Source organism: Vigna angularis, chromosome 8, assembly GCF_016808095.1.
Source record: "Vigna angularis cultivar LongXiaoDou No.4 chromosome 8, ASM1680809v1, whole genome shotgun sequence".
Taxonomy (NCBI): Eukaryota; Viridiplantae; Streptophyta; class Magnoliopsida; order Fabales; family Fabaceae; genus Vigna; species Vigna angularis.
In genome coordinates, this window is record NC_068977.1 from 12,005,973 (window position 1) to 12,025,047 (window position 19,075).

At 32.9% G+C, this 19,075-nt stretch overlaps 1 protein-coding gene across 1 annotated transcript; it reads right to left on the bottom strand.

The window, feature by feature from the left end:
* Positions 1-2,130: 2,130 nt before the first annotated feature.
* On the bottom strand, positions 2,131-18,430 carry LOC108345751 (FH protein interacting protein FIP2). Its single transcript, XM_017584488.2, has 11 exons — positions 18,263-18,430; positions 18,015-18,124; positions 17,156-17,290; positions 13,166-13,321; positions 12,958-13,041; positions 12,259-12,305; positions 12,106-12,179; positions 6,542-6,600; positions 4,228-4,287; positions 3,195-3,275; positions 2,131-2,541 (listed from the first exon to the last, which is right to left on the bottom strand). Exons 1-11 carry the CDS (start codon positions 18,309-18,311, stop codon positions 2,488-2,490), a joined length of 909 nt encoding a protein of 302 aa, XP_017439977.1. The 5' UTR covers positions 18,312-18,430; the 3' UTR covers positions 2,131-2,487.
* Between the last annotated feature and the right edge of the window lie 645 nt (positions 18,431-19,075).

Genomic DNA, 19,075 nt, shown 5'->3' on the forward strand with positions numbered 1-19,075 from the left:
GGGAAAATAAATAATGTGAAATTAGAAAATATAACTACAAGACCTCAATAGAATATTAAAATTAATACAATTGTAGATATATTTCACATTTCACTAAAATAAAATATCCCATTGCTAACTTCAATCAACAAAATGTAAAAAAGAAAAATGTAATTAAAGGTATGTTTAGAGAAAAAGTGACTTGAAGATTTATAAATACTTGTTACATACGAAATATGTCAAAATATTGAAAAATAATAAAATTCGTCAGTTGTTCGGGACTTGGGGCCTGTGTACAATATGGTGTACACGATTAAATGAACTGTCAACCGATAAGGTACGACTGATCGAGGCAGACAGCCATTAAAGGTAGTTAAAGACTAATGAATAGTGTAACGATCATTAATGGACGATTAGTTGGTACATTAACGCTCAATAATGATTAATTAATAGGTTTGATTATCATAAATTCTATAAATATAGGTTTGATATGGAGGTAAAGATACTTTTGAACATAATTCAATTCATTAAGACCTTCTTGAAAAATAAATCTGACTTGACTTGAGTGTCAGAGTGTCTTATGGAGCAAGCTACGTCCCTCGACCCTATAAATTATATATAAAAAATATTATGATAACAATCTATTATTAATTTTTAAAAATTAAAAAAATTAACAAATTTACAAAAATTAAATCATCTATTTTTTTTTGTTAGAGTGTACTTTTAAGATTCTGCATTGTAATTATGTATTTATTTTAATCTACTTATGTCATCAGTCTTGTATAAGATATCATTATTTTCTTTTAAAATTAATTTTTATCAATTTTTAAGGATTTGTTTTTCCTGACGAACTATATGGTTAAGTATGATAATGTTTGTGAAGGTGATGATGCATCTGAACTCATGACTGATTATGAATGGTAACGTTATTAAGTTTCTATAATCGAAATTCATGTAGTTTTTGTGGTCAGAACAACTTCAGGAGTTAAGTTTTAGTGTCTTCAATATTGAATTTTTAATTAAAATTTATAATTTAAAAAAATATTTTAATTAAGATTTGTTATAATTTAGTTTATTAAATATACTTTAGGAGTTATTAAAAAATGGTAACTCATTTTAATATTGAATTCTTAATTAGAATTTATACTTTAAGAAAGTAATTTAATTAAGATTTGTTATAATTTAGTTGATAGAGTATGAGATAAAAAAAATAGGTTTTTATTAAATTATTCAGAAAACCTAAAATTGATTTTTTGTAACTAACTTAGCATATATGATTTATTTATATACGTCAAAGGAAGTTTAAGATGTAACAACTTAGACCCTCTCTTTTGTATTTTTCTATTGGTAAACTCATAACCCGTATGTGTCCCATAACATTATGGATTTAGCCTATGTTTCTCTCTTACCTATATTCGAAATGAATTTATATCACATGTTATGAAAGATGAAAAGAACACTACAAATAACATTTTTTGCAACTAAATCTTTGAAGTATTTAATGTTAACTTTTATTTATTTTGAGAAAAAAAAGTTAATATCTTTAAAAATTCAATGCATTCCCTGTCAGATCATTGATGAATTTGAAAAAAGAACTGAAAAAATTTAGAGAACATAATAATATATAATTTAATAATATGAGAAGTATTTTATATGATGAGACTATCGTTTGAGAGTATTCAATTGGTTTAATGTAACATCTAATATTTTGAACGGTAAAGAAAGTTTTAAATAGTTTAGCAAATTCATTTGTGAAAGATAGATTTAAAAGAATAAAAATTAACAAACAAATTGTAAGCAATAATGCTATGATTTAAATATGTATTTATTTCAAAAGTATAATCCGATGCTACATTTAATCTCTAGAAAATTCCTTTCCTCTACATGTTTTGTTCTAATCTATGTAGTATGTAAATAATTTTCCTTTTGTTGCTATAAAATATTTTTCAAAATGATATATCAAAAAGAAAAACAAATTAAAAACAGTTTTTTAAAGACCAAAGACAATATAGAAGTATATTTCAAAGATCAACAATATATTTGAGTTCAAATTTATTCCTCCTTTACTCTGCAAAAGTATTCTCATTTTATTGCAAAATACAATCATCTCTGATAACGTGATCCAATCGAAAAAATTACCCAAAAGGAAACTTATCAGTCATACAAGACAATCATGATTCATAAATACGAACTTTTTATCAGCCATGCGCTGTACACAACATAGTTCACATAACAAATTAGTAATATTCTAGGCACATAAGAAAAGCCAAAACACCAGAATCAACACAAAATATGAACAAGAACAACATAAACAACTTTATCTCACAATATCAGCCGCATGTTATTGTTGGAGATCCGCAGACCCAACTAAAATATCGACTTTACCAGAAGCACTTATACTTACGCTCATACACGAGATAACTTTCAAATTCCCAAGTTCACTCATCTAGTACTGACATTTTATAGCCATATTCCAAATTCCAATTTTTTTAATTTCCGGCACAAATATTATCTGATTACTCCAACAGTATTGGCACCATCAAACCTCGCACCTTCTAAGTGCTGAGTGACATAAAAAGGAACGAAGAAATGTGTTAGCTTATCGCAGTTAGAACAGAAAAATATACTCGCCATAATTTTCCACACATTCTAAACACAGGGAGCCAACAAAAGAAGCATTAAAACAATGGGAATTTGAAAACCTCAAATCTGATCTCGCATGGCATATATTGCCTAACGTTTGTCATTTTGGATTCAGTTATTAGTTTTATATTGGAAACAACAGATCATATAGAATTTTTTCGTGATCTGTGATTCAGTTTCCTGTACTTAGTAAATAAACTCTGGTTCAGCCATGTGTCCACTGATCAACAAGAATGGTTAGTGTGGAACACACTTGAATAACATAGCAGCAAACCAGCTTGAACTGAATGCTTGTGCTCAGTTCAGTTCCATTCCAACTACATTTTCAAAATCAATTGTCTACATTGTAAAGACATCCATCAATTATTGGCAACAGCAGCACAGCAAAATATACCACAAACATTCCCCACTCCCATTCATATCACTGGACTTGACATTAAATTTTCAAACGACCAATGCCAGGCCATAACACATGAATTAGTTAAATGGAAAATATTGATTAGCCAATCTATAATATCATAATTAGTAAAGAAACTCATAAGAACTATGAAAAATACAACTAAAATACATACCGTATATCGAAGATTAAGATGACTGAGATAAGCTCGTTGAAGGTTTGCACCCTTCAAGTTGGCGTTGTTCAGTTTTGCCCCCTAAGAAAAATAGGGAATTGATTTTAAAGTAGGCCAAAATAAGATTAAAATTTCATTTCACCCAGCCACAAACTTAATTGAAAAGAGAAAATGAAAAGAAAATCAGTAGTAAATTAAACTGACAAATTTATAGGAAGCAAGGTATCAAATGTAGGAAATAACTAAACTGGTATTGATGCTTATACCTGATCAGAGGGATACAAGAAAATCCAACAGAAACAAAATGACTATGCACGGAGATAATCTGCTTACAATTCACACACTTTTAATCCATGGTGAGGTTTCTCAAAGTTCTATGGGTTATGTTATCTCATTAATAGTATATCATCTTTGGCCTTAGATAACAAAATTCCTCTTTCTATTTTGTTCGAATATTTTAACTTATTTGTCACCTGGGTGTGGCGTTTTCAGGTTTTCTCTTTGTATCTTTGACATTGGAGCCCTTATAACATACATGAATTAGTTAGGATATGAATCAATCCTTTAGGCATTCTTTCCATATTTCATTCTCAAGTCTTATGTTAAGCGATAAAGTAGTGGAGATATTTAAATTTAAAAAGAAAATGTACTTTTATTGAACATAAGGGTCTATGTTAGGCCCGTAAGTCATGTTTTCAGTGGTTGTGTCATGAGTGAGGAAACATATACAAAAATCATAAAGTGGAGGCCAAAAGGGGGTGAGAGAAAATGGGAATATATGGAGAGCTTAACCAAATGAAAGGCAGTCTGCGTGATGACTTTTTAGTATTGATAAGAAACTAAAAGGCATTTATTTGGACCGTAGACCAGTGCATCATTAGTATAGGCTCATACCCTCTAGATTAGCTTTGGTTAGGCTACACTCATGATTTTGAAAAAATAGTGGATAAATCACCTATACCTTTTCTTTATATGGTATGTAAAACATCTTTGACCCTATTATACATGCTCATAAAGTTCCAGTGCATTTTACCTTCAAGTTAGCTCCTTCCAAAACGGCTCCCTCTAGATTGGCATTGGTAAGATCTGCATTCTGATAAGTTAAAAAGACATTCATTAATAATTATCACATGCTTTTAATCAAGACACGACATTAAGGCTACTTTTCTCAAGATTCGAGATACAACCCATCTCTAACAATCCAAATTATCCATGTTTTAAAATATATTATAACGAAAACTACCATTTGCCACTCCAACTTGACAACTAAAGAGAGTACCACAATTAAGCTTAGTCCATCACTAGCTTGATTTATAAAAAATTCCTTTTTTTTCAAAAATCAGAAATCCTAAAGATTCCTCATCTAAATTAGCCATCACTGAATACAATTGTCTATGTGAGTATAAATAATAATTCATACATTTTGACTTTTGGACATGCATGACAATATTAGGATATATAGTTACAGATTCATTCCAATCCATAGTTTCTACAAAATACGATGAATGTTTTCATAAATGCCCTACAATTTTTTTTCATAAATGCCCTTCTGATTTTGAAGAGAGAAATAGAGGGAATGAAAATAGAAAATAAACAAAGTGAAAAAAGAAAAAAAGGAAATAGTAAGAATTAAAACAGAATATTTAGTTGTTGGTTCATGGTGAATCTTTTCTATCAAAGTTGGTTTTGATGGCACTATTGATCAAATCAAAAGTCGCTTGATAGTCAAAGGTTACACTCATATATTCAAATTAGACTAGGTGAAACCTTCTCTACGTTGCTAAGACAGCTTCTGTCCAATTATTCCTTGCCATGGCAGGTTGGGCTATATATCAGTCAAATGTCAAGAATGTCTTCCTTCACTACGATTTGTTGGAAGAAATTTATATGAAGCAACCTCTTGGTTTTGTTGTCTAGGGAGAGTCTTCTGAATCCAAAAATCTTTATATGATATCAAGCAATGTCCTAAGACATGGTTTGGTAGACTATGTGAAACGGTCCAACAACTTGTTATGATTAATGTGAGGCTGATCATTCGGTGTTATATTGTCAAACAACCATTGGATGTATCCACTTAGTAGTGCATGTTGATGACATTGTTCTTAGCAACGAATGTCAAACAACCATTGGATGTATCCATTGGAAGTATGCATTGGATGCTTCATAGGAAATTGGATTAATGAATTCCAAGCTCATTGACTTACCATAGATCCAACTTATACCTAGTCCAGGGGAGCCACTTCCTGGTCCTAAATAATATAGAAAACTAGTTGGAAAATTAAACTATTTCACAATTACTTGTCCGGACATTTCCATTGTACAAGTTTCTAAATTCTTCATGTACAAAACATTGGAATGCAATTATTCACATTCTAGTGTATATTATGCCCCTAGAAAAGGTTTGTTATATGGTTACAATAATCATACTCGTGGGTTATTTAGATGTCAATTGGACTTGTTCTCCTGAGGAGATCCACTTCCAAATAGTGTCATTATTGGGGACAATTAGATATCCTGGAAAAGCAAGAATAAGACTGTAGTAGCAAGATCCAACACAGAAGCAAAATATAAGTTATGGTCTTTGCCACTTGTGAGCTTGTTTGGCTCAAATAGTTCCTTAAAGAATTGAGATTCCGGGGGTTCACACAAACAACTCTTATCTATGATAACCAAGCTACCCTACATATTTCCTCAAACCCAATATTTCACCGAAGGACTAAATATATTGAGGTAGACTGTCACTTTATCCGAAAAAGATTGCATTTGAAGACATCACCACTCAATTTGTTTGATGATAAAAAAAAAACACTCAATTTGTTAACTCTAATTATCAGTTAGCATATATCTTCACTAAATCATTGTGGGTCCTAAAATTTACTATATTTGTATTAAGTTTTGTTCATATGATTTATATGTACTAGCTTGAGGGGAGTATCAAATGTAACTAAATATATATATATATATATATATATATATATATATATATATATAAATATATATATATATATATATGTGTGTGTATATGCCTTGGCCCATTCTTTGTATCTTCTTTGCCTTTGAGATACTTATATACATACATGCTACTCTGTTGTATTAGACACAGATTATTTTTGTCACTTCACAATATATCTCAACAAAGTTGTTCCTCTTCTAGATAAAAGAACAAACCAAAACACACAAGGAATATGTTTATTATTTTAAAAAAAAAGATATACTCAGATGAACCTCACGTATAACTTACAAGTTACAATGATCGGCCCAAAATATAAAAGTTTTATAGAAAGAAGAAATTAGATGACAAACAAATTAATAATTGATTAGACAAGTAAAAATTAAAGTTGGTGAACCTGTAGATGTGCTGTACGCAAATCTGCACCACATAAGCTAGAATCTACTAAGCAAGCATCTGCAAAATAGAAGTTTCAAACAAACTTCAGTTCCAAGTATATTGTTTGATATATCAATGCAGACAAATGCATTTTGCAATTCTGATTACGTTTTTGTGTAACCAAGGGCATAAAGTAATCCAAATTGAAATATGGTGAAGCGTAAAAAATATAAAGCAATATATGTTGGAAAGTCTCCTAAATTGTGTTACACCTAACTCACTTTATTGGAAGCCTTGTTGGAGGATGCCATAATTGCAGCCTTAGGTGGTGGCTTAGTTCCACATCGACTAGAGATATAACTTAAGTAGAGTTTATAAAGTTTGACAGTTCTTACCTTCTAAGTTGATTTTATGGGATTTTGTTTGATTCTTAACCTAAATTATACAAAGATATCAGAGTTTATCTTTCATTTATTTTTGGCCACCTACATTTGCTATTCTCTTGGTGGATAGGTGTGAGGGAGAGTATTGAAAACTATTTTAATTGCAACAACCCTAGCCCACCTTAATTGATGCTTCCATGATTGTAGCCTCAAGGATAGTGGTAGTTTAGTCCCATATTGACTAAAGATACAACTTAAACAAAGATTATAAAATAGTTTTGGTAGGATTGATTCAGGCTTTGATGCGAGCATAAATGAAGATAATGAGCTAGAACACGCCATACCTAGAAGATTTACAAGAAGTTCTAAATCAACAAAATATTTCTCTTTCTTTCTTATTTTGTATTTGATAGACTAATAATTTGTAAGGTTTTATTTCTTTTGAAGTGTAATTAGTAATTAGGTGTAGATAGGCCTTTTCAAACCCAAATATCTAGCATAAATTTTTTTATAACACTTAAAGGGAAAGAAAGGAAACGAAGATGACAATCAAGATAAAAAGGAAAAGACGAGCTTAATTCCCCTTCCTTTGTTTCTCATATTTATAATGACATTGGTAGTTTAGATAGAACAATGATAGGGAAGAGAAAAGAATAAGAAAGACCATATTTAGAGTCCTAGATACAGCACACAACAATTGTTTCTTGTTTTTCCAAGAAATAATATTTCCTCTAGTGAAAACACATTTTTTTTGGAGAGCTTTTGTCCATAAGAGAACCTATCCAATCAGCATCAAAATACCCAAAAATTTGAGTATTCCCCGTAATAGAGAGTTGAAAATAAGACTGATTTATTATTCTCAATCATGAAAAATACATTATGATACTCTCTATTTGTAATAATCTAATTCTCCTAAAAAGGAAAATAGGGAAACTAGGAAAGTAAAATAAAATAACAGATTATATATCTATTTCCTCTAATTAGGAATATTCTAAAGATATTATCTCAAATTACAACACTCCCCCTCAAGCTGGATCATACAAGATTGTATGAACCAAGCTTGGAATAGACAAACCCAATCAGAGATAATGTCAATAAACCAAATTGCACACACAAACAAATGTAGCCCAGGAGACTCCTCAGCATCATATGGAGAATAATGGACAACAATGGACAACCGTGAACTTGCACCATGAAACTTCAACTTGGACAACAATGGACAAGAGCGAACTGGCACCATGAAACTGACAACAATGGACAAGAGAGATTTCCATTAGCAATGGATGATGACTTGCAGCAGCAAACTACAAGAATGGATGAAGGCCTGTAGTGGTGAATCGCAACAAATTGCAGGGACTAGATTGCCATCAATAATGGTGAACAGCAACAAAGCTTCAAGAACTTGATTTCCATGAGTAACAGAAGGGAGGCCTTCAAAGGCTAACAGTCACAAACCTATAGGGACTTAACCACCCTAAACAGCAACAAACTTTCAGGGACTTCACTGCCCTGAGTAGCAAAAAACCTTTAGGGACTTAACTGCCCTGAACATATGGGAGGCCTTCAGGAAACAACTGTCATGCAGAGGCTAACAGCAACAGACCTGCAGGGACTACACTACCCTGCAGCGGCTGGAACTTTCTCCTCCTCACGACTAAACGACAAAACGTGAAGGTGGAAGAACTGTACGAGGGACAAATCTGAATCCCATAACTTCGAAAGAGTCAATTCAGCGGGCGGTCTCAAAGAACAACTCTCAGTTAGCTGTTATAACAAAGCATTGGCAGAAACCAAAAACACCAAAGATAGGGACTTATGATGGCATCAAAAGGCCAAAGACAGGTTGGAGGTCCAAAGTTTTCTACTGGACTACTCCTAAATGGTGATACTTAACACGGTATCACAAGAAGTATGGGCTAAACTCTAGCCCAAGAAGAAAGTTCTCTGCAGGGGCTGAAAAATATTTCCCCTCACGACAAACAACGGGAACGACAGCTAGTGTACTTCACGAGGCACTCTTAATCTTGACCAAAGAAAACGCAGCAGCTTATTGAGGTGGAAGCAACAAATTGCAGAGGTTACAACAACTGACTACGGTGACGGCGACTGACTGCGCCAACGGCTGACTGCGCCGACGCCGACTGTGGTAGCAGCAGAATGAAGCATTGTTGCTTGAGAGACAGAAACGAAGTGAGAACCCATTGGTGATAGGGGGAGGAAAGGTCCTGGTTATGATACCAAGTTGAAAATAAGACTGATTTATTATTCTCAATCATGAAAAATACATTCTGATACTCTCTATTTGTAATAATCTAATTCTCCTAAAAAGAGAAATAGGGAAACTAGGAAAGTAAAATAAAATAAAAGATTATATATCTATTTCCTCTAATTAGGAAGATTCTAAAGATATTATCTCAAATTACAACATAGAGATTGAACAAACAGGGAAACAGTCGTGTGACTGTGTGAAAATAATACTTAATATAGAGTGTTTAGAATGATACAATACAGTTTTGCTGTTCTGCCAGACAGAACTTATAGAGACAGAAAAAGTTACGGGCAGTTATGGGTGGTTAAAAACTAGTGTAACCTCCGGAAATTACAAAATAAAGAGAAAAAAAAAACAGAAAAGAGATACAACTGAATAGAAAATAAGAGAATACAACTGAAAAAATTGGATTTCAACGGAAAATGTCGTCGTGGGTTTAATAATAAATTCTAAAGTTAATTTGTTAGCAAAATTTATAAGAATGCACTGCAGGAAACAAAGGGCTTTTGGTGGGAGTAGGTGGAATATAAAGACTGCCGCTTTTATAAGTTAGCAATCTTGTACACACGAAAACTGATAGGTTCAAGGGAAACATTTATGTTAGAAGAAATAAAAGGGAGAGACAATTATAACTATCTGTGTGTAGGTTTTGTTGTGTCAGACTATTATAAAAGTTTGTTTAGGAGGTGGTTTTTGGCAGTTTTTCGTTGTTTTTGTAAATTCTGAAAAAAGAATAGGAGTGAAGAGTTTGGTTCTCTCGAATAACCAGAAGTTGTATGTGTTTGGTTTTTCCCACATTGGAGGAAACTTGGTGTACAGTTAGAATAAAGATCTGCAGTTTCTAAAGCTTATTTCTTTAGAGGTCTGAATACCTATCATTTGTATACAAAACCTCTTTCCTAGTGAAGTGGGGGCACATTGAAGGTTATGGTCAACACAAGAATGGAGGCAAGATAGGATGGGTTGGCGAAGATCGTCCAAGACCAATAACATGAGAATAACCGATGGTTCCAGCAGTTAGAAGAGATGATTCAAGGACTGAGGGGGTGGTTGAACGATTGGCATCCTTTGATCAGCATACAGAGGCCCAAGATTTTGTTGCCAAGGGAGGACATGACGGCAGCCGACATCATGAAGGAGGAGGTTCTTTTGGGGTTTCTGCCAAATGGAGGAAGTTGGACATTTTTGTGTTTATAGGAGACGAAGCTTATAGCTGGACCAATAGGCTGGAGCGGTATTTCCGTTTGAAGGAAGTCTGTGAGGAGGAGAGAATGCAGGCTGTAATGGTTGCTTTGGAAGGGAAAGCTTTGAATTGGTTTCAGTGGTAGGAAACCTGCAATTTGCATCCTACATGGGAAGCCTTCAAAGACGCGGTGGTTCGAAGGTTTCAGCCAACAATGTTGCAAAACCCATTCGAAATATTGATCAGGCTATGCCAAACTGGACAAGTAGGGGTATATATAGAATAGTTTGAACAATATGCGGGGTTCATGAAAGGAATGCAACAAGATTATATGGTGGGCATCTTCTTGAATGGGCTGAAGGAAGAAATAAATGCAGAGGTCAAACTAAACGACCCAAAGAATCTAGCTGAGTTAATGATGAAGGCTCAAATGGTGGAAGAAAAGGTTAGAGTCATCACTAGGGGGTAATCTCTCACTATGTAGCTTCAAAGTAACACCTACAGACAATTGCCACCTACTCGCAGTTACTCAAAGGATAGGAGAAATTCAGTGGGTTTTAGCAACTCTAACAGAGGAAGTGGAGAGAACAATGGTTGTATGAGCACCATTAATAGTTCTCCTGCTGGGACTCAATAAGGAGGGGCACTGTTTAGAAAATTGTCCTAAAAAGAATTGCAAGATAAAAAAGGGCTTATGCTTCAAGTGTGATGAGAAGTTTGGGCCTAATCATACCTGTAAAAATAAACAGCTTCATATGTTGCTTATTTCGGAAGAGGAAATTCAGGAGTTAGGGGAATATGCTGTATATATTCATAAAGAATTTTCAGACTTTCACCTTGAGGATAAGGTGCATCTTCATGGAGGGGGTGTTGATAGGTTTGATACAGTTTACAAAATAAGGAAAAAAGAAGGTAGTTAATACAGTTGAAAACACCTCCTACCCATTGAAAACAACTAGGAAGCTACTCCTGCCATCAATACAAAGTTTACTGCTTTTCACCTTGAGGACAAGGTGAAACTTCATGGAGGGGTATTGATAGGTTCAAGGGAGACGTTTATGTTAGAAGAAATAAAAGGGATAGACAGTTATAACTACAATTGTCTGTGTGTAAGTTTTGTTGTGTCAAACTATTATAAAAGTCTGTTTAGGAGGTGGTTTTTGGCAGGTTTGTAAATTTTGAAAAGAATAGAAGGAGTGCAGAGTTTGGTTCTCTCGAATAACCAGAAGTTGTATGTGTTTGGTTTTTCCCACATTGGAGGAAACCTGGTGTACTGTTGGAATAAAGATCTACAGTTTCTAAAGCTTATTTTGTTATAGGTCTAAATACCTATCAAAAACAATATGCTAGGTATAAAAAATAGGGAATTACATATTACCACAAATTGCACAGTGGGGTATCTTGGAATCAATTCGTATGGGATTTAAGTTAAGTTGATGAATAGAAAAGAAGTATCAAAATTTGTCATTGCAAATTAAAATCATGAAGGGAAACTCTACTACAAAGCTATAAGATTAGTGATACTCTATGACATGACAGTTATTAATGAAAGTTGGGGACATAATATGGTTCTGACGATATTGTGATGTTTTGATATAGCCCCATGGGTTGATCAATGTAGCCCACTCCACATAGTGCAAACAGGCTTGGTTGTGTTGTTGTGTGTATTGGTAGTAACACTCGTATTGGTTTCAGATGTGAGAATTGATAAATACTACAAAGTACATGAAAATAAAATACTTCTACACCTTGTAGATTTGCACTCTGAAGGCATGCACCAGCTAATAAAGCACCACGAAGGTTTGCCCCAGTAAATTCACATCTTCCCTAGGCAAGAGTAAGAAATTTAGAGGCCTGCAAGTATGTGTACAATTGAATGTAGAGTTTTCCGAGTAACTTACTCACGCAAAGTTGCATTGTGAAAAATGGAGGCCTCGGCATCAACATCCTATGAAATTAAATACACACAGGAAATATTTATTGTTAGATATTTTGCATTTTATGTTAATTAGGCAAACATGACTTTTGATATTGTTTGATATTGGTAGATATTTTTTGATATTGGTTTTTAACAATATCTTCTATTTACCATATTTATGTTTGGTTGTCATATATACTTGTATCATTCTTCATTATAAATATATCACCCTACGCATGTTTTAGACACAAGGGAAATTAATCATATACCTAGTTTTATTATATTCAATATTTTAAATTAAAATTAAATTTATATGCTGAAGTAATTAATAATATAGCCAAAATATACATTTTTCTAACTAAACAATATAAGCATGTAGTGTCACAAGTTTTAAAAAGTTATCAAAAAAATATTGTGGTGATAATGATAGCAAAACAATTTTTTGCCCAATGTTGTACTGTACATCATTTATATCATTTATATTGCGAAGTTAAATATGGGTATTATTGGTTTAGTCATTTAAAGTGGGATTTTATTGTCCTCAAGCAAACCAAAGAAAACTTTAGAAGTCAATGAAAAGGGATTTTATTTCAGATCTAATATGCAATGTCCAAATAGGCCGGATCTACTTTCTAAATTAATAATACCCAAGAATTGTGATTCTGGACAGAACCATACTTACTCGAAACTTTGCACATTGAAGGTTTGCTCGTGAAAAGAACACATTTTTAAGACAAGCATAGCTGAAATCCACATATGATAAATCCTGAAAATTCATAATAATATGACAAAGATAGTATCAAGATACCAGACATATTATCCAGAAACAACAACTACTTTATAAGTAAACTAAGATACTGCTAAAAAACATTCTAGGTCCAAGAAATTACCAGTTTAGAGAGGTCAAGCCCAGAAAGATTAACCCCTCGAAACCTTACTTTCTCAGATTGTATACACTTGATGATGTCTGTACGTGTCAACTCTGTATGGAACTCATCAACTTCCTTCTTTTCATTGAGGACAGCATTTATTCCATCTATAAGCCCCTGAGGTTTACCAAGTGATCACAGGTTATAGGGTTTTAAAAAGGTCTGAAGTTTCAGTTCCTTTTCCATTTCGTAAAGTAATTGTGAGTAATCTAGGCAGAGGAATATGACAGATTTCAAGTTTGACATATAGAAACACACACACACTCTTAAAGAATACAAGGAAATAAAGAATTATTTCATTTGTTTCAATTACAGAAATAAGTGTTGATCTTATATAATCAGAAATATTGCTATAATTATAAGAATAATGAGTTGATCCCACACAATTGGGAATATCTACATTGTATATGTATTATTAGGAAATTTATTATTTATTGCTGTATCATAGATTCGTTATCAGATGATGATAAATTTTCTCAATTTATTATATTGATTCCTTTATCTCAATATAATTAAAGCATTCGTAATATCTGAAAAATGTATTGTTTCAGCTTAATGTTTCTGTCTTCCCTACAGTTTAACATGGTATATAAAGCCCTTTTCAAAATATTGTTGGTGCCAATAGACCCACCATCTCTTGGGCATTTTTTATTTTGTGAATCTTTCCTCCCAGGTATGCTGTCACTGTTCCAATGCCCTCTCCTTAAGTTTTTTTATTTGCTTTTTCTCCTCAAACTTTCCAAAAAAAATGTATTCCAATACCAAATCAACCTCTAAAACAAATTCTCTCATCTTTTCTATCCATGTTAGTATTGAGAAGATGGACGAATCTAATAACTCACTCCAACCTATTTCTCATCCTCATGAGACGTGTAGGCATGTGCTCTATATACCAATGACCCATAACATTTCTACGGTGTGTCAAAATCTCTTAACACTTGTTGCTCCAAAACATTGAGGGTTCTATGTCTACTTATATTGGGCGGCTTCATGTTGTTTATATGATTTTAATGAGCTCCTTCCACCATCGGCAAATGTGAAGAAGGAACTTGAGAAGTACATTACGTTCTTTAAGAACTTGATCAGATTTTGGGATCACTAGTGAATCTTACTATCTCCTTGGTATCATCTACACTCCTCTAAATTTCCCAAGAGATAAACATCAATACACAAATTTCATCTGCAGGAGAAAACACTACCTTTACATGAAAGAGTAATAATTAAAGATGCTATTGCACCAGTAATTCTAAAAATTGTCCAAAATGTGAACATTGCCATCTCTACAATTAGTAGGTGTTGAAAGCTGCATGGGCAACCCCCTCATCCACACAATATTTGTCAGGCATCAATTACTGAATCACCAAAATGATCCATCTCCAACAACATTTGAAGACTTTATCAAATGGTGTGTGACACTCCAATCCGTAAGTAGCATTGCTGCGATGACACACACTGGTAATCCGTCTACTTGTCTCTCTCAATCTCCCTTTCTTGTTTCCTAGGTTATTAACTCGTGCAACTAATTACATATCTAGTGATCGTTCTTCTTTTCTCCTTTTTCACTAATGTTGTCGATTTGCCTTTAATAATTATTATTAGTGGTTCACAAAAACGAGCTTGCAGCTTTGGTAGTACCCAACCCCTCTTATCCCCTACTGTTTGACCCTTTGTTACATCCCTAATTTTTCCCTTTCAATTTATTGTCTATGACCCCATTGACGCAATCCCATGATATTATCCTCACACTCAACAAAAGTATTGTTATATTATCCTCAAATGTGAGTCATTCTATACTATCTCCATCCAATACCATTGGAATGTACATCAACAATATCTCCAATGATGATTCCTGCACAATTAGGACATATCGGGCTAACAAAATTGGAGAAGATGATGTCAAGTTTAAAACATGTTCAATTATTGATCTTTTCTTCAGTCTTAACAAAAGAGTTTTGCCTTCTTTTTCTTTAGTTCAAAATGATATTTGGGGTCCTTCTCGTACTACTACCTGTTTTGGTTTTAAATATTTTGTTACCTATATTGATGATTATTCTAGATGCACTTGGATTTGGTTAATGAAGAATTGATCAAAAATGTTTTCTATATAACAAACATTTTCTAATAAATAAAAAATCAATTTGGTATACCCATGTGTTTTTGGTAGGGACAATGCTCATGAATATTTGTCTAACCAATTTCGTTAGTTTATAACATCCAATGATAACTTTCATCAAACAACATGTCCTGTAGTCCTTAACAAACTGGAGTAGCGAAAGAAAAAATCAAACATCTTATTAGACTACCCAAAAGCTTTTTCTACGTAGTCATCTTCCTCACCATTTTTGGGGATACTACCCTTACGACATGTCATGTCATTAATTGGACGCCATCATCTGTTCTTAATGATCACGTACCCCACTCTACCATTTTTCCTCATTCCCCTTTATATAGTCTTCCTTTACGTGCTTTTGGTACCACATGTTGTGTACACAACCTCACACCTAGTCCAGATAAACTTACTCCCCAATCATTCAAATGTGTTTTGGTACCACATGTTGTTTACATCCCAACTTAGTTGATTCTTTAAGAAGATCAAGTACATATTTACTTTTGAAGATAAAAGTCCCCTTTTCAGAATAAGCAACCAATATTCCAAAGAAATACTCAAGTTCTCCTAACTCCTTCATATCAAATTAGACCGCCAACTTTTCCTTTATAGTCAATTTCTCTATTTCGTCATCTCGTACAAAATCATACAATGGAAAATCCACAACCAAGGGACCCACCACAAGAGCCATTAGCTAGAAGAATAAATGAAGGTTGGGCCTCTACTGAAGATAGCACACCCATGAATCTATTTACATGGACCACCTCTTAATGAGCTTGAAGATTGGACCAACCCATTTATAGAATAGGAATACACTGAGTTCACAAAACAATTTGGTGGCTAAGGTGGCACACTTTATATCAAACAGATTTTGGTTTATACATAAAGCTACTAGTCTTAAAGTCCCTGCTCTCAATAATGCAATCTTTGCTTTAATCTGACCTTAATTGAGGATTTTTTTTTACGAACACCTAATCAAGGATTAAGAAGAAAAGATCATTCCAGCATTTTCTACTGTATGATTAAGAAAAACAAAAAATGCGAAACTAGATTGGTTTGGATGCAATACTAATGGGGAGCTAAAGGTTCTCGAGGTATATCTAGTTTTGGGAGTACCTTTAGAGATCATCATACTTCCATTGTGTGTGATTTCTTTTAATATCTTGGTCTTGATAGTGCCTTATATGCAGAGGTGATGGGTGTGATTCTTGAGATGGAAATTGTTATCTACAGAGGTTGGAATACCTCTAGATTGAGTGTGATTCTCAACTTCTTATTCAGGCTTCGTCCATTACTTCTATTATGTTTTGGAATATTTGTAGTATATTGATGAATCGTTTTGTAAACAGTAATATTATGTATATTCACCTTTTAAATATTTTTAAAGAAGGTAATCAATGTGTTGATAAACTTGTTGAGTTTGGAACTAGTCCTCACGGTTATACTTTGTGGGTAATGTTGTTAGCTTCATTTGTTCTGAGATTTTCAAGGATAGATTTGATTTACCCTTATATAAGGTTAGAAAATAGTGGATCAGGCTTGGTCTGTCCACTATCTTATTTTTTATTTTCCTCTTTTTTTAACATTATGAGGTGCCACATATAAATGATGTTCTTTGTGGTGCCAACATAATTGGGATAACAAACAGTACAGTGATGCCTTAACCCTCTCATTTTTATTAACAAAAACTTGGCATGGTTTTAAATTCACAATTACAATCAGAATATTGCAATTTCAAAGCACAAGTGTAATTCAAAACCAAGTCGCCTAAAAGGGTATAAATTTCAACTTCAAAAGCAAAAATTGATAGCAATCACATTCCAATAAAACATAATAGTGCTTACAAGTAGCTGATAGTACTCAGCCTCCCTTAACAATTCTGAGTACTGATATTCTTCAAGAGTAGGCACCACACCATCCCTTAACCAATTGAGAATGTGCCGAAAGTGTTTACCATCCCTATCAACAAACACATACCCCTGCATCCATCGCCAGTTACAAATTCAATCCATAACTAAGATCAGATACACAATTAGACAAACATGAAGAATTTTAATTTTAACAGTGATAGAGCATGTATGTATGGGGAACCTTTCTTCTTGAATTCAGATGTATTTTATGAAAAAAAAAAGTTCGTAAATAAACTGGATAAATTGTGTTTATAGAATAAACTGGATGTTTGGAACTTCAGCTCTAATTTAGTAAAAACCCTGCTTTTCCAAAACAAATAAGTTGATTTTGTGAATTGGAAAAGTTAGTAGTTTATGATTATTTTCTAACAGTTTTCACATTTTCAGCTTCGTTCATATGAATACTATTTTTCATAAATAAAAGCTGATGTTTTTGCTGCATCCAAACGAAACTATTTATGTTAAAATAACATTTCAGCATCCAAACAAAAAGCATGTTCTGATAATATTCAGTTGTAATAATAATCGATTACACGTATAACGGACACCCTCAAGGTGAAACGCCTTAGGTCTTTAAATCATAGCCAAAATAGATTTAAATCACTACATGTTGAAATACGGTAGATTCAATCACTGATCCTGTATTCCATTTGAACTTCTCCAAGGACAAAACCTACCGCATTTCGACACCAAACCAATCAATTTTAATACGGATGGACTAAAACCAATCTTAACCAAATATCAAGAACCTTAAACACATTCTAACTTAATAATAACAACAAATTGCAATTACCTTGTCAGAATCTTGGCACAGAGTGTGACGGCCACTAAACATGGCGGCAAGCATTGAATCGGGCTCGCGCTGTGTGAGAGTGTCGGTGGTGGTGCAGAATTTCTTGCCTCCTGCGAATACAATCAATGAAGGGAAGGAAATGAAGGGAAACAGAGTGAGAAAATGGCGTCGTGTTGAGAGAGAAATGAAGGAAAACAGAAGGTGAGAAAATGGCGTTGTGTTAAGAGACAAAGGAAAAGAGGGTTTACCGATGTTGAGGCGAACGACGGAAGATAAATCGGATTGGAGGTTCTTCATTGTAGCGAAGTGATGCGCAAAGAGAAAGAGCTACAACCACTTTAGTGTGCTTGGAATTGGGATGGAAGGGCATGATTTGAGACCATGTTGGTCACAGAAGACAAAAAGTCAGGATATTTTTTATGTTTTTACTACTAATCGTTAAAATTTATTAAGAGACGTAGAAAAGATAAATCGAAAATGAATGATAGGGTGATTATAAATTATTTTTATTTTCTGTTTTTCTCTTGGGAAACAAAGACCATAACTTTATTTTTTTTATTTTCAAGTTTAAATTTATTTTCCTGTTTTAATTTTTAAGTTTATATTTTTATTATGATAATAAACAAATATCGTTTTTTATAATTATTAAAGAAAATAAGATATAAAATAAATAATTTAATAAGTTTATTCTTATAAGTAATTAATTAAATTTTAAAAATAATTATATAATTTAAAGAATAAAATAATTTATATTAATAAAATATCAAAAACAACAAGTGATGTTAGAAAATAATTATAAAAAAATTACAAAAATCATTTTTAATATATATTTATATATTGTGAGTCCCTAGAAAATTTTAATTTAGTAGAATAATGAAAATAATGAGTTAATTTAAATTATAATTTTTGAGATGAGTAAATTAACAAGTTTTATAGTTTATTTGGTTAAAGTAATTGGGTAAGATATGAAAGTGATTAGATTCAACTCCTGTCTCAAAGATCATTAGGGTGTTTATTAGTAATAAAGTTTTGAAGTAATATATATTGTTTAGGTATCATTG

Bases quoted from the DNA above. Each gene is read 5' to 3' on its own strand.
- LOC108345751 (XM_017584488.2), bottom strand. From the start codon at position 18,311: ATGAAGAACCTCCAATCCGATTTATCTTCCGTCGTTCGCCTCAACATC. The intron at 17,291-18,014 runs GTAATTGCAATT...CGATGGATGCAG, and splicing joins TGTGCCAAGATTCTGACAAG to GGGTATGTGTTTGTTGATAG. The intron at 3,276-4,227 runs GTAAAATGCACT...TATTTTTCTTAG, and splicing joins TGGAAGGAGCTAACTTGAAG to GGGGCAAAACTGAACAACGC.